Raw genomic sequence first — 16,325 nt, 5'->3', positions numbered from 1 at the left:
AATGGGCCAGTTCAGCACTGGCCCCATAACAAAGGGGTTGAGTTGTGATTCAGGGTGGACACAATCAGTTCACGTTTTGTACCTGCTCTCTTAACTCTTCCTGTATCGACGAGCATAGCAGCTGTCAGGGTGGAGGAGATACTGATCACTAACACTACTGAGGTGATTGCCTGTAAGATCAATGCTTTTATAATTTAAGTTTGTTGAGAAAGTGTGTTCTAATTTATCAAATAGTATTTATTAACAATACAAGCTGACAGATTTAAATGCACAATAATAAACAAGCTACTATCACTATGGAAATAGGACCAACTATCAAAAATACAAGCTTGATAACTTCTAGGGAGTATACCAGGGTCCTGAATATAGTGAGCCACTCTACCATGAATCACTACTGTAACACAGAGTTGAGCTATTCTTTTCTTTTTGTGGTATTACAGACTTATACTATTTAGGCATATTGTACATTGCTTATTCTGAGCTTCCTATCATGTTCTTGATTTAATCTTTGCAAATTTCATCCATCGATAATGAATTTTAGGGAGTCAGTCCTTGTTCTTTTTCCACTCCAAATTTCTTTTTAAAATTTCTTTAAAAGACAAGAACATCTGACCAAACAACATTTCCCTCACCTTTCTTAAAAATAAATAGCAAAATCACCCCAAAAGTAACTTCCATGACTTTAGGCCTTCCTAAAATAAGCATGGTTATAGTTTATTTAGAAAGGCAGTTTGTGCCATGCTAATACATTTTATGACCATGTATGTATTTTCAAATGTGTCATCTCTCCAAAACCAACATATAAATACTGTATCTATGCCATGAGTTACTGACCTAGCATCAACTCTGCAGGTTTCTTTTAATTCTCCAATTCCTAAATTCTATTGCACATACGGATTTTAATAAAGAAAAATGCAGACTACTTCAGGTTGAGCACCATTTAGTACAATCAATCAACAATTACATCATCTGAGGAACGGCTCAAGATGAATTTTCAGAAAGGCAGTTTACTTTGCAGGAATGTATAAATGACAATACCCATTCAAGTGGTACAAAGTATTCTGCTCACTGAAATGCTGAACGTTATTTACACAGCTTTATTTCTGTCAGATTATTACTAAAGAATGGGTGGTATGTAAACAATGGTACATGCAATATGATCCCTCATACTATGAAAAATAAATTTACAGTTTTGTTAAATAAAGACCGAATGCTACTATATACATTTCCCCCCCAGAAGGCCTTACAAGACATTCAGCTCTACCTTTAATACGTTCCAAATAAATATCAAATAATGCAACATTTACAAATAGCACACCAGCAATATTTTCCACAGTAATCATTTTACAAATCAGAATTTAGTATTTCAATTAAGCAAATGAGTAGCAGCTCCTTCACAAATATTAAGGCATGTCACATAGCATCAAAATGGAACCGATGAGCCTCCTGTCGCTTCTCTCTGTCATCTGCTTTCTGAAAAATAAAAATAAAAATAATTAAACACTTCACAGGATCTAGAGCAATGCTGTTATAGAAATGAGTTGTCAGATGTCAGAGAATGGCTGATTTTTTCCAAGTCACTCATTTGACAAAATGCAAAAAAGCTTAGTAAAAGCCTCAATAATTAGCTTTTAAATGATGTCAGTTTGTAACAGCAATAATCTACTCAAGATTGGCTTCTGCTGTTAATGCTCAGCTATTTTTGTATTTATGACCCATTATTTTCTGTTGTTTCATATAATGCTTTTTAAAGAAGAATATTTTAAAAACAAAAGATGTTTGCTACTGTGTATTTATTTAGTCTATATTATAAATATGAGATGAAATTACTCTAGATTAACTGTAAGTGTTGCCATCTATGTTACACTTGAAATAGATTTTTTTTTCTAAAAAATTGTTAAATACAAATTCAGACAAAGATGGCAGTTCAACAATTAACAGCACCAAGCTGGGCTAAAAACAGACTATTCCATGGTTTTGTTTTTACTGAGAAAATGCTAGGTAGGATGTATTTCCCTGCTTATTTATGCGGACACACATTGATCTGCTGAAAGAGTAGTTTGGGTGGTGCTTGGAAAAGAGAAGCATACTTAAGTTGTACCTAGAATCCAGGGAATGTGCTATTACATGCCCTCTCCCACCTGCCTCCTCTTGTGTTTCAAAGCAGTGGCAGAGTAGGAAAGCCGCTGTTCCAGGATTTTGAACGCGCTGTGAACTTTTCTAGAAACCAGCGTTTTTCTCATGACAGACAAGTCTCTGTACATCTTATCATAAGAAAACTCAGCAAAAGCAGATTTAAATCATTTTTTTAGCTTGCTTATACTTTTTTTGATGATGAGTAAAATAAAAAAAACCTTTACAGTATGCTGTTGTGTGGGCATTCAGATTTGTACCCAAGTTGATAAATATACATGACAATTTTGGTAGAAATCAGTGCATGTGTTCTGCCATGAAAGTTTGTCATCTGCTCTGGCTCAAGGCCAAAGATTTCCTCATCACACAACATTTATACGTGACAGCGATTCCTTTGGGTTAACTATGGATTTTATTGCATTTCGTAGCAGCAGCGGAGCTGTCAGGGAAAAGTTTAACATACATCAGCCTGGCTTTTTGGCAGAGATGTTATCAATGCCAGTAGTATTCTGAATGTCAAAAATGGGGTGGGAAAAGGGGAGTGGCATACTCTGCCATGGAAATGCTTGTCACATTCCACGATTTTTTGTGGTCTCACTTAGAAAGTAATTTTCACTCCATTTTTTGTCTGCTTCATGAAAAAATTACCACTTCAAAATTCGACCAACTTATATTCTGATGAATCCATCGAAAGCTGCCTAGCAGGATTATCATCAATGCATAGCGCCAACACCACAAAGCAAATGAAAAGGAATCAGAATACAGGAGCATCGAGGTCCTTAGCTAACGTAGCAGACTATACTGCTGTAAGAGGAGTAATAGTAAAAACTAGGAACTTAGGAACTGAGATTTGAAAGCCTTTTTTTTTTTTTTTTTTTTTTTTTAAGTGGATACAAAATTTCGAAGGAATGACAGAGCTACATAATATCCCTAAATGGCACGGTTATTTAAACAATACAGTAGTGACTGGTAAATGAGTGCATAAGAACTACTGTAGACTAAGAACTTCAACTACTTATCTGCAGAGGTCAAAGTACATTGGTTTATTTGAACTGCTGAACAGAACACTGCAGCTTACAGACCAATATCCTCTGGGGGAAAAGGAGAGATTGTAACTGCCTGTACGTTTCCCCTTTCTTTCTTTGTGATAGGTACTCTAGAAATCTGCAGGGGAAAACAGCATTTAGGCAGAACAGTATTTTTAGAGAAGATTACTGAAAGAGGCAGTAAAGCAAGCATAAACTTGGAAACAAGAAAAACTTTGAAATTTAATCCCCAGTTGTACCAGTGGTGCACAGTTCAGCTGTGGTCAGGATACTTTCTTACGCTATACCTCAACCATTTCTTCTAAAAATTGGGAAGGTAAAAATCAATGGGAGGGCATTGGAAAATTACTGGAATTCACAAGTATTTATACAGTACTCTGGAAATACACATCATGTATCTAAATATTTGTGCCTATTTTGAGCAAGATGCAGCTGCTGCAAAGGAGTCTAACATATAAGCAACACCATTTCATTCACATACACTTAATGGGGCTTAAAAGGGTTCAGAAAGCAACCACTCTGGGCTGAGCGCTTTTTTACATTAAAATACATGAATTATTACATAAAGAATTGTTTTCAACATTGACATTAAACCTCAGTTTCTCCAGATAGAATTGGTATGTAGATAATCATTAAAAACCTTTTTTTTTTTTTTTTTAATGTATATTTTTTGTTACTCATCACTCAAGATGTCTTGAAGACAGAGTTAAACCCAGCCAGTGCATAGTCCAAGCTACCATTTAGCAATGCTTTCTTGGTACATTAGGACACATTAAGGACAGTCATCATAGAATTTGTATTTCCTTGCTTTGGGTGTTTCATACCCAGCATTGCTATTATTTGGAGACCGTATTTAACATTTTGAAGAGTGGAGAATGACAGACAAGTAATATTTAAATATGAAGCATGCGCAAAGCCTATCTATATATTTAACAAGGTCATTTTATTTCCAGAAGCACAAAATAACAAACAGTTCTACCATGTCAAAATGTGCAGTAATTCTATTTGACAGCTAAGATTATGGTTTGGGTATGTAGTAGCATTTATTGGCAATTCTGCCAGTTGGATATGATTGCGAACTGCACATAGTTAAGAAAAATGGGAACGCGTTTCTTTTGTGACATGAAAGGCCCCTTTCAAAATGCTTCTTCAAATCAATGGATTTCTATACACTGCATGTATAATTCAGACACACAGAGCAAGCAGCCAATATGCACACGATTGACTCCCTATACTGTCTTGAATGCTAATGTTAGTGCAATCAACAAAGATAGAGAAAGAGATGTTTTTCCCTTTTTCAGATTACCAGCAGAACTCAAGATAAGTAAATTGAATTTATGTTCCATTTTCTGAGTACAGTGCTCCTTTAAACTCTGCAAAATAGAACACTTAGATATAAAACAAAAACTTTGCATTTAGTTGGGAATAACAGCTTAATAGCAAAAGCTTATCCATGTTTCTCGTCACTTCCCTTTTTAAGTGTCTTAGAGTTTAAATAATAAACAATGCCAATTTTTAAGCTCACAATAAATACTGGATTAAAAATAAATACCTTTTGGGAATTAATGCAGTATGTGTCAAGTTATACTGCAGAAAACTACTCAAAACCATACAACACTATAAAATATCACGAAATGTTAAATAGCGTAGAAAATATAGAAAAAATACTACTAATTAAGCTTACCTTTTCCTGCCAGTGTAATATGCCAATTATTGCCAGGATGAAGACACAGACACCAATTAATGCTATAGCTGTTAGCAGCACAATGTTACTTGGGGTCAGATACAGCTTGGCACTCCAGCTATACAAAAGAGGAAAATCCAAGGAAACATTAATAACCTTCATTAGGAAGCAGAAAATAGATTTAATTTAAAAAGATGAAAAGAACTTTCTAGTGTTAACACATAACAACTTGGTCCACAGAAACCTAGTGGCTATACTTGAAGACTGGAGCATAATGGTCTTTACTTAGAAATATATGGCTTAATATAATTATTTTCATGTAATGCCATGTTGAAATTCAGTTGCTATTTAACTATCCAGGAATGCCATGGATATCCTCAGGGACTGATGTTTTCCTCATTAGATTTCTCTCACACTGTCCGCCTGGGACAAAGTAAAGTGCATAAGAAAGCCTTCCATAAAACTGCCTGGGACCTGGAGAGGTGGAGAAGCAGGGTGAAGTAACCTGTAATAGACTGTTTACCCCACAAAGGAAGCTCTTCTTGAACAGGCTCATGGGGAACAGTTAGTTAGGATTCTGTCTGAAGTTTTCCCAGGGACAACTGTAGTTGTAGGCAAAAGAACCAGTTGATTATGTCAGGAAGATGCTGGAGAGCAATAAACTAGACACCTTAAGGCCATCTGGAAGACATCTCCAGAATGTTGTGGGGTCCTGAGGCTCAGTAACACCATGCTTATTCTCCAGGCTTCCTGTCATGGGAAAGCTGTCAGCAGGATCCCTTATGTTGAGGCCTCTCAGGAAATGACACTTACATTAAAAGGAAATATGAATTTAAGAAGCATTTATTATGAAATCTGGCATTTCTCCTGGAATTCTATCCTCCACTATTCTACAGTGTCCATGAATTTTCTCTATAAGAAAGCAAAAATAATTTAAGGATAAGACAACTGAGAAAATTTCTATATAATGCATACCTTTAAATACCTCAAGTCTCTAACGAAATTTTCTACTTCCAGCAGATGTTATTCCTGTGGTTGTTAATTAGCAACTCAAGTGGCACATCACTTCTCAACTGTTATTTGTTCTATAGTAAAATTAGCTGCTGAAACTGATGTCAGAATCATTTCTGCATGATAAATGCAACTGACCTCACTAGTAGATCAAGCGGCAAAAAGCAGCTGGAATATGCGACTAATGTTTTCTCTAACAGCAAAGACAGAAACATGCTTGCTTTCTGGGATAAACATTTTAATTGCAGAATGAATTCAGTGTTGAAGCTCTTGTGTAAGTAACCCCTTCACCTCTACTTAAAGAAAAATATTCATACCTATGGCAACAGATACCATTCAGAAGGGCTGAACCAAAGCTTTTATATGCAACTAGGCAGAAATTGCACGTTTGGCGAAACAAAAATGCTTGCTTCCATCATTACCATGCTTGCAATTTGTCAGAAATAATGCTGGTAATTCTAGCAAGTTATTATTTATAAGAGTTGAGCTGGTAATAGGTTTTGATTGTTAATGGTTACTACATAGGAGTCTGGGTGAATACTCACAAGTATTCTGCCCAGTCACAGGAGCAACAACATGAAGAGAGCTAACTCCCTCCTTCTTGGTTGTTTTTTGATTTACTTTCTAGACAAGTATCTTTTTAACCTACACATAATGCTTAATTTTATAGGCATTAATAATGTAATTTTGTGAAGTTCAATTCAAGATGAAATTACCTTCGAGGAACGTTATGAGGATATGGGATGACTATAAGCTGGGAGTTTGGTATGATAGCTGTCCATTCTTGTTTTCTTATGGACTGAAAGAAAAACAAAGACTATGTCATTTCCTAGCACAATTCCTAATTTAAGAGCAAAGAATTCTGAAATTCTCTGTTGAAACAAAAATCAACTTTTTTTTTTTTTCCTTTTGTAAGTAAAAGTGACTACTCTCTTATGTCCATTCAAGCTTTTTCTTCTAAAAGCTCCAAAAACAACAACAAACAGCAAAATAAGTGTTGCTGACATGAAACACAGCATCTGCTTAAAAAGTATAAAGTAACAACATAATAGGGAAAGAAGAAAAGATCCAATTCTGCAAAGGAATTTTATGCAGGCAAAGCAATTATCCAAATCACAATTTGGATAGTATATTAATACAAATACCTTAAAGTAGTACCATTAGGTTTTTAAAGATAGAGTGGTCAGGACCCTACTTTCATGTTTCACCTGAAATTTAGATTATCACGGCAATTTCCACCTCCCATCATATTGATCACGGTGCCAGCACTGAAGCAGAAAGGATTCTGAGTTTACAGGCCAGCCAGACCAGCCCCAGGGAAACCTTACATCTGAGGCCATAATTGATCCACCAGGCCTAATATGCATTTATGATACAAACAAGCACCATATTCCTAACATTTATAGACAATCCCAGTCATCTTTTGTTCGTACTGTTACAGCTTTAGGGCTTACGCTCACCCCCAAAACCAGGGCTTATGGGGTGTTTTTTTGGCAAACTTCTTTGATATTTGTACTTCCGAAATAAGTGTCCCTAGGAGTATTTCTCTCTAAACTCTATTAGGAAAGGTAACACCACAAATTTTGACAATCTTAAATTTCAACTAACCTTTTCTCCTAAAGGACGAGGAATGCCAACATACAAATGGTCGAGGAAATTAGCACTACGTCCCAAGCCTAGCACATTATATGGCAACTGGAGAGCAAAATGTGCCGATTGGCTAAGTTGCCCAGCTGCAATAAAATTAGAAAGGAAATTCAAGTTAGTATTTTGAAAGACAGAACAAAACAAGCTGTTCAATACAAACACGCATTTCTGGGTCAACCATAAAAATGTTTTAAAAAAATTGAACAACCTCATGATTATTTAACTCCTAAAGATTCAATCCCACATTTCCAAACTACTTGTGGGCATTAGAGAAGTGCTTAAATGCTTGAGATTTCTAGGTAAGATGATTCTTTTGAGCACCACTTCTATGTCAAACTCTACTATTTGTTACTAGTTAAGAAGAAATGAGCTGTTGATGTTTGTTTTGATATGGTTGGTGCCAAGCCTCTTGCCCCACTGATTTACAAGGTAAGACTCAACATGTGAAGGTTCGCATTCTTAATCAGTAACTATTGTGTTTTTTTTTTTTTTTGTGTTAGAAAATTAGCTAAGAAAACGATCATAAATTCTCTAATAATAATTGGATTTAATGACAACAGGATTACAGTGGTTGCAAGTTACATCCTCACAAGAACATGTAATTTATAAAGAACTAAGTGAGAGACTGTAAGGGAAAAACAACATTCTTTGTTGGAGCTATCTGCAGGTTCACCAACATCTTATTTCTAAGGTAGCCAATTACTCCATTTAAGTAGAACTCCTGTAATCTCAATTTCTGGCAAACTGATCCAGATCCTATGGGGACTACCCTCCCCTTTTTTTTTTTTTTTTTTTTATTCCCTAGAAAGCCTCTTAGCAAGTGATGTGGTTCCACAGCACGAGTATTAGCATCTCATAAGCACCGCAGGGAATTCAGGCCTGAAAATAAAAGGGGAGAGTGGACTGAATGTGCACACTTGCAACTCAGACGCCTATTATATACAGTGCTACTAACACCTGTGATACTTCTGAAAGCCCAAGCTCCAAGGCTGACGTAACTACATTAGAATAGGTTTTCATTAAAAATGACTTTACACCACAAAACTAGACAATTAAAACTAGAAACACCAACTCTTCAAGTGAAGCAACAATTAAATCATAATATTGCTGATATTCAAGCTTTCTGCACATACTCACACCTGAATATATGAAGTTTGGCAATATTGCTAGAGTTCAAATACGGTTTCTATACAAAAAAGTCATAGAAAAATGTACTGCATACTATATCAGCACATATAGCAACCAGAAAACCCCTCTTAACAGAATGCAGGTATTCATTTACTAAATGATTCAAGCTTTTACTATGAACACAGTCTTCTTTCTATATAGTGAACAGTGAAATTCTACCTAATGAATCTTGCAATGTCAATTGACTATGGAAATTAAACTTCCTTTGATTGTCTTGTCCACACTGCAATGTTTATGTAGTGTCTAGCAGCTATTACAGCGATGAATTTAGTGTCCACCTCACAATCCAATTTAGTTAAACAGCATGAGACCTCAATGCAACAACAAAGAGTAAGCAGATTTCCAAAAGCTATAAGGGCATGACTTAACAGCATGTAAAAAGTCATTCTATCACAGAAGGCTTAAAACAAAGACAAAGACAAAACAGCAAAATGGAAGAGCTTTAAATGAGGATTGTAAAAATGATCAGTCCATACAACTTCAGCCATACAGCTGCTTAAACAAATCATGACTTGATCCGTACAAGTAATCCAAAGAATCTAATCATAGGGTAATGTTATGCATAGTCATGGATATTGGTCTTTGAGTAAACCTGAATAATTTATTGTTCTGTGGTTCCTAGCCCACAGGATTAATATTTTTGGTATACACGAGCTGTAATTATGACCCTATTCATTTCATACTAACTACAAAGTCAAAAATAAGTCTATTGATATATTTCAAGAGAGAAAATTAAAAGGCTGAAGTGAAAACATGAAATAAAAGTTCAATCTGAAGTTCCATCCAGGTTGAGCCTTACCTGTGTAATCACAAGGGTCTGTCTGGTATTTAAGACATGGTACATCAAAAAATGTATCAAAAATAGTTTTGGTAAGCTACACACTGCCTAAAACAGCAGGCTTCCTCTGCCAAAGGTGATCTTACCACAAGATCTAGAAGGAACTGTATTTTTCCCTCAGCAGTTTGGCTTGTCACCACAGTAAGGAGTCAGGCAGTACTGCTATTGTTACGGAGCTGCTAGTCTTATCTGAGTGTAAAGCAGCAGACAGACAGACTTCAAGGCCAGGCCCTCACACAAAGGAGAAAAAGAGAAGGTATTTTGAGGTCTCTGATGTTGCACGAAACAGGGAGAAAGCAAGCAGGAACACAATAAAATTGTATTGTGGTAGAAGAGGGAAGAGGTAGCAGAGAGGAAGAAAAACGGAGTAAAAAGACGGCAATGGCTAGAGGTAGCCAGATGTTCATGGTATGAAGTTTCACGACAATCCTGCCATTCAGCTTGTTCAGCCCTTGAGTAGGCAACAATCTAATAAATTTAAAATGCTTCTCTTGTGCTTCTCTACAATATGAAATTGGCCTTGTGCTGCTTATGAAAATACTCCAGTAAATTAACCAGCTGCTCTACATTAAAGTATCTGATCTTATTTATGTTTTTCTGAGTCCATATGGACACTTAGTTCTAAGAAAATCAGTTTGTGTTACTGACAATAAAATAAATGAAACCAAAAACATCAAGTAGGAAGTCATTTTTATTGTTACTGTGGACCACTCCAGCTTGCAAAAATGACATAACTGCAGTTTAGCCAAGGTCAGAGCTGTTAGTAACTAGAGCTGTATAAACTGATACCAGTTTGATAAGGCCAGTATTACTGCAGTCCTCCAGCAAACACATTCAAAACCTGTGAGATTCAGTAATGCTACTATTTTATTATCACAATTGACTTTTTGCTTCTCATTGTATTTTAAACTTCAGCATCCTTTAAAAAAAAAAAAAAAAAAAGCCCCTAAAATTGCATTCAATTAACTTTACTAAATTCATCTCCTGTATCCCCCCAACTCACAAGAGCAGCTTTAATTCAATCTGTGCTCAACTTCAGCCTATTCTAGTTTTTGTCAGGCAGTGTCAGAAGCCAATAAAAAACCAGAAATGCAGATGTAGAGTTAAAAATCCTGGATGACACACACTTAGCTGTGGAATCTCTGTAAAAATAACAACTCCAAGAGGTGAAATAGGGAGTGAAGAAGGCAGATTGCAGACAGGAGATGTGAGTGCATGCCTGAAATTAGTTTGCCTACTTCTCCCAGATTTACAACAGACCTTGATTTGATCATAAAATTGATTCAATATTAGAAATTGTACAACTGAATTCCCTCTCAGAGAGGAAAAGTCTGTGGAGATGTTAATGAAAGATGTAAGACCCAATACTTCTCAATTCTAATGCTTATTTTGGTAATTGCTATTCCCTGTAACTAATTTAACAGTATTTCTTGTTTAAGATTAAAAGAGAATTGAGCAATGTAGAAGTAAAAGCACTGAGTATACACTAATTATTATTCTGCTATCTTTTAACAGCACACTGGAATGTTAATAGTAGAGAGAGTAATTCTAACAATGTTTTAAAAAACCCTTTCAATTATGCAAATTTCCTGTAGTTAAGACTTGGCAGATCAAAGAACCTTAAAATGAGTTTGATAAGGACAGCCATATGTGCCTTGTTATTCTACTTTTTGCATGAATATTGTATACGTGAAAGATACCATATTTCAGAACTAAAGACCTGCAGAATTAGGAACATCAGAAACAGAATGGTGAACGTTTCTTCGTTTACTGTACGATTTACTTTAGCCCAGGGATGGAAGGGCAACTTAAGAATAGATAAGTTTGGCTTCAGCGGTCCAGCCAATAACTGTTCCTATGCTAGGACCAGTGGTAAAGACAAGCAGCATCAGTTGACATGAAAAAAATAAATTGAATGCTGAACACCGTTCTCATTAGATAAAGAACAATGTTGTTATTCATGTTACTTTTTTTGGGAAAGAGATTATAATAAAAAATGTAACAAACTATCGGATTCCCTCATTATTGCTTTCATAAAATTCAAAGCTTTGGATATGGGTTGTTCTATAGTATTATATAAAGAATTGAAATAAGTTGACAAAAAATAACTTTAGAATGGTATTGATGCTATATTGTTTAAACTTAATGTGGAAAAGATTATGTGTAGGTTTATAAATGGCCCCAAAATACTATCTGGATTTGGTACTGTCAACCAATACACATACATGAAAGTGTTGCTTGAGGTATTTCCTGACGGTCAAATAGAACACAATTCTGATATAACAGGCAAATCTTTTCAAGACAGTAACCTGTATACCATAAAAATTCCAGTTAGAGAAACATTTACTGAATTTTACAAGTAGGACTTGAAAGAGAAGAAAGTTTAAGCACAAACTTAATATAATAGCTACAGAAAATTCAATTTTGAGAAGTACTTGCAGAAATTAAAGACAAAAATCTATTAACATATTACAATTCAGAAACTGATCAAAGAGTATTATAAAATTCCCTGTAGCAATACTGCAAGGGTCATAAATACACTTGGAATTCATTATGAAATAACAGTAATGTCAAAACAGAAAAGGAAATTCATCACGATTTTTTATTATTGTAATAATACAGTTTTTTATTATTGTAAATAATAAGTTTTTTATTATTGTAAATATGGTAGTAGTGAAGATGAATGGTACTGTAGCAGTATTAAATCATATTTGCTAGCTGTTTCTCAGCATAAATTGTAAAAAACATTCAATTTCTAAAAGCAACCCCTTTGAAAAAAACACAAACAACCAAACCTAAGATGTTTTTAAGGCAAAAAAGGTTAATTTCCTTGGAAGAGGAAAGCAGAAAACAAAGATTAAGAATGATACATAAATTAGGTCCAAATTTTAAACCAGCTTTCCTGGCCACAGATAAAATGAATGTGTAAGCTATGTGCATTCTTCCATGACACAGATGCCAGTAGTACAATCATCTTTATTTTGCCACGAGGTTATTTTATAACACTGCATAAATAACGAGTGCTAAAGGGTCAAACACAAACCAAACCCATCTGAACTTGTAATTCTACATTTCCTCAAGGTAAGGTTTAAAATCAGCTTATATTTCTGTGAATTAAGCTTTTAATATATATTCTGCATTGAGACCCCATAAATGCATTATTTTTCCATCTTCTGCTTAAAACTAAGTCAATTTATAAAAATTAATTTTATTTTAAAAAGCAGTATATCATAAATTATCCAGGTCTGCCAACATGCAATCCTCTACAGCATTTATTGTATCCCCCATATATATAAAGTGTTTAAGGATTTGATAATACAGATTTTACTTGCTGTTAGACATGGTTTTATAAATGTATGTTATGACCTCACTTAACATATAGGACTTAAGTCTGAAACTGTGTTAACTACAGATGTGTAGCAGCGTGAAAAACTGTTCCAACTACGTCAACAATGAATCTAAATGAGTATAATTAGATCTGAGCAGAGGTTGTGTTGTAGTTTATTTGATTTATAGCTACTTTATAGTAGTTTCCGTTTGATTGTATTACTAATGTGTTTATTTATTTATGCAAAAAAGTATTTTTGTTACATAGGCAGTACTTCTGATTCTTTGATAGTAAGATTGTGCGTAGGTATCTACTCAAAAGTCACATGGCCAGAGAAACTATGAAGCAGCGTTTTCATTAAGTTGGTTTATATTTGCATGTGTGTACCAAATTTAGGCAGGCCCACATTAAGTCCCAGTGAGCCTGAAGGAGTAAATACATTGCACTACTTAAAACTCACTGATTTCTTCGTTTAGATGCACGTTCATTCAATGAATACACTGAATGAACTTTAATTGGCAGTCTGGAAAGACATTTTCTAATCCAAAAATTATAGTAAATTCCAGCAATTGTGAGAGCAACTGTCAAGAAGCTTTATTAATGGGTCCATACTCCAAGAAGATAGCCCTGAAGAGTACAGAGGTGTAGTGACCAAATGAAAGTTTAGTTAACAGCAGAAAGAAGAGATGAGTGAACACCAATTTTTATTACACAAATTTGTGAAAGTAAGGAGTTTTGCTCTTTATAAAGATATTAGATGGGTTCCAAGCTGTTTACACTTTTGCTCTTTTGAAAAAAAAACAACACAAGAATTTAGGTCTTAAAAAAAAAAAAAGGGATGAGTACAATAAAATGTCTCTATACATCTTCATAACTGAACTCTATGAGTAATATGCAACATGTAAGCAAAATAGGTCAAAAACCAAGTTACCCAGTCATCAAGAAGAGAACCGGCAGTCCAATAAGCAATAAAGTAAAATGGACAACACAATAGGTACCTCTAGAGATCTCACCTGAGTCAAAATGCCTTCAAAACCAGGACATGAACTGTGAAATAAAACATGTCTGTATTTGCATGGATATCCATCCCGCATCTCTTTACGAGCAGTCCTGTTTCCTGGCTGGAACCTGCAATGCTTTTTAACCCTACAATCTACATCCCTATAATCCCTCCACAGAGCACTAAGCTTTTGTCTGCTCTGCTCCTTTGTTACTGCTTGGGCAGAACATTTCAGGCTATGGCTAACTCCAACTGTAAAGTACATTGACCACATGGCCAGCCTGAAGACAAAACAGACCAAATAACTGTTGATCTCTAAGTAAAGTCTTTTTCTCACATGGAATTCTGTTTTCTACCTAACTTGATTTTTAAAGAACTGGTGAAGTTTTACTTGAGGCACATATGTTTCAATTAAAATTGGCTTCAGTAGGCCAACAGATTCAAGTTATCTGGGACTACAAATACCCAAGACGGTACGCTGAAGCACGTTCCGTGTCCACAGGAATTCAGGCTTTTAAAGAAATCAGGAGAGCAATCCTGTACAAGCCTTTGCCAGTATTTTCCAGTATGGTTAAAAAGGCTGTACTGTGACTTGGCTCTGACAAAGTTTGCCAGCCTTCATCTTGATAATTTGCAATCACAGAGATATGCCAGTTGTTACCCAATGTGAACTGGCTGCCTAAGGGCATGAGTCTGATACACTGTGCTGCCTCAGACTACCTGAAAACCTCTAAGCTCATGATGCAGTTCTGAGTTTCTACCTAAACAAGTAAGCTCTTACTAGATTTTGCTTATGAAGAAAAACTTCAGAGCAATAGAAGCAAGAACACAACTAATCCTAGCAGTTTGCTAAAGTGGATTTGTGCACCTGGAAGGAGTACTCTGCATTTTCATACTGGCATTAATTACTGGTTTAACCGACAAACATAGGTTAATACTTTCAAGCCTGCAGCACATATGAATACAGAAGTATTGCATATTTCAGGATATCTTATTTCTTTATCTTTTCTAGGGTGGAATAAACAGTTCTGAGCAGTGTTCAAGGTGAGAGAATTATCACTGATTTATGATGCAATATATCCACATTTCTTCCCCTAGAATATAGCTATTATTTAGTCATGTGTATTCTTATGAGATTATCTTACCTGACCCATTTTTCAGGTATCCATTTGCATCTACAGTTGTGTACATGATGTAAGGACCAGGCTGATTAACACCGAAAGGCTACAAGGGCGGGGTGGGGTGAGGGGTATAGGAAGGGAAGAAGAAGCAGGCAAAATTTTAAGAACAGATAAAAAGCAATACTAATTAAATAGTAAACCGAAAACACTTTCACAGAAAAATGATCTCTTTACATGGATAATTCTGAAACCTTGTTATTGCTTTGCTCATGGTAACATGTGAAAATTCATTTTCAAAACAAGGCTTATTAGTTGTATAAGTACCGTTTAGTTTCTCATGAAGAGCACAATACTACTCAGTCCTATGGCAAAAGGTTTTTATGTTTTCTGGGGAGTTTGAAGTATACTAGAAAACTAAATTTAAAGACATTATAACTGCATGTTCTGAACAAAACAGAACTCATTCAATATTTTCTGAGAATGCATCATCTTGATGGACTTCCTGAATCTAAAAATACTACACAAATTTAAAATTGTTATTATTCAGCAGTATTTAATTAAAAATTCTTATTATTCAGTAGTATTTTATTTAATTAAAGTGGCTGAGTAATTACTTCTCAAGTACCAATATCTATTTAAAATAAATTCTTTGGAGGCAGAAAATATGCTTAAACATCAAAGTATGGTTACAAGGAGGAAATGGAAGGAAAAAAATCAAAGGGAGCGGTGGATTACTGAGTGATGAACCATGTCAAATGTACCTAAGTGAGAACGGGATGTGTGCATGGGGGAAATTATTTGTTAAGGTGGGAAGGAGGGGGGAACAAGTGAAAAAACAGATTTTAAAGGTGTTTTTTTTTTTCTTCCCTTCAAATGCCAAATTTAAACTGATATTAGGGCATCCAGTTCAGTAGATGATCTTTCAGATGAGTTGCAGAAAGAACACTGAAGAAGAGATGACACATTTCACATCATGCCTCAAAAATAGCAAGTTGCAAACCATAAGAATAAAGTGATAATGATGAAAGATGGGATCAAGGCTTGAAAAAGAATAATGAATTGACTAGAATGAAAGGTAAGAAGACAGATAAAATATGTTAACGCAGAACTGTGAAAGATGAGTAAATAAGGTTAAAACATGCTTTCTTTTTGCCAGGTAGCTGTACTCTGGCATAACATACTTCATGATACTTTCTAACAGAATTTCTTTTGCAGTGAAGGCATTAGTATTTCAATGATCTTTATAATGAGGTGCTCATCAACATCTGCTGTTCTGTTGTGAAGATTTGCTTTCTAAACCTTTACTTTTCCAATTAAGCTAATAATACT

The 16,325-nt window shown here is 35.2% G+C and overlaps 1 protein-coding gene across 1 annotated transcript in view; it reads right to left on the bottom strand.

Annotated features, from left to right (window-relative positions):
* Positions 1 to 923: 923 nt before the first annotated feature.
* The window catches only part of ITFG1 (integrin alpha FG-GAP repeat containing 1), a 70,422-nt gene continuing 55,020 nt past the window's right edge, over positions 924 to 16,325 (bottom strand). Inside the window, exons 14-18 of the mRNA XM_068693633.1 lie at positions 15,021 to 15,099; positions 7,483 to 7,607; positions 6,591 to 6,673; positions 4,864 to 4,981; positions 924 to 1,473 (exon numbers count right to left, since the gene is read on the bottom strand). Coding sequence (XP_068549734.1) covers positions 1,414 to 1,473; positions 4,864 to 4,981; positions 6,591 to 6,673; positions 7,483 to 7,607; positions 15,021 to 15,099 — 465 coding nt within the window. The 3' untranslated portion in view covers positions 924 to 1,413. The remainder of the gene's footprint in view (positions 1,474 to 4,863; positions 4,982 to 6,590; positions 6,674 to 7,482; positions 7,608 to 15,020; positions 15,100 to 16,325) is intronic.

The sequence above is a fragment of the Anas acuta genome, chromosome 10, assembly GCF_963932015.1.
Source record: "Anas acuta chromosome 10, bAnaAcu1.1, whole genome shotgun sequence".
Lineage (NCBI taxonomy): Eukaryota > Metazoa > Chordata > Aves > Anseriformes > Anatidae > Anas > Anas acuta.
This window is presented reverse-complemented; position numbering and strand designations above follow the sequence as displayed.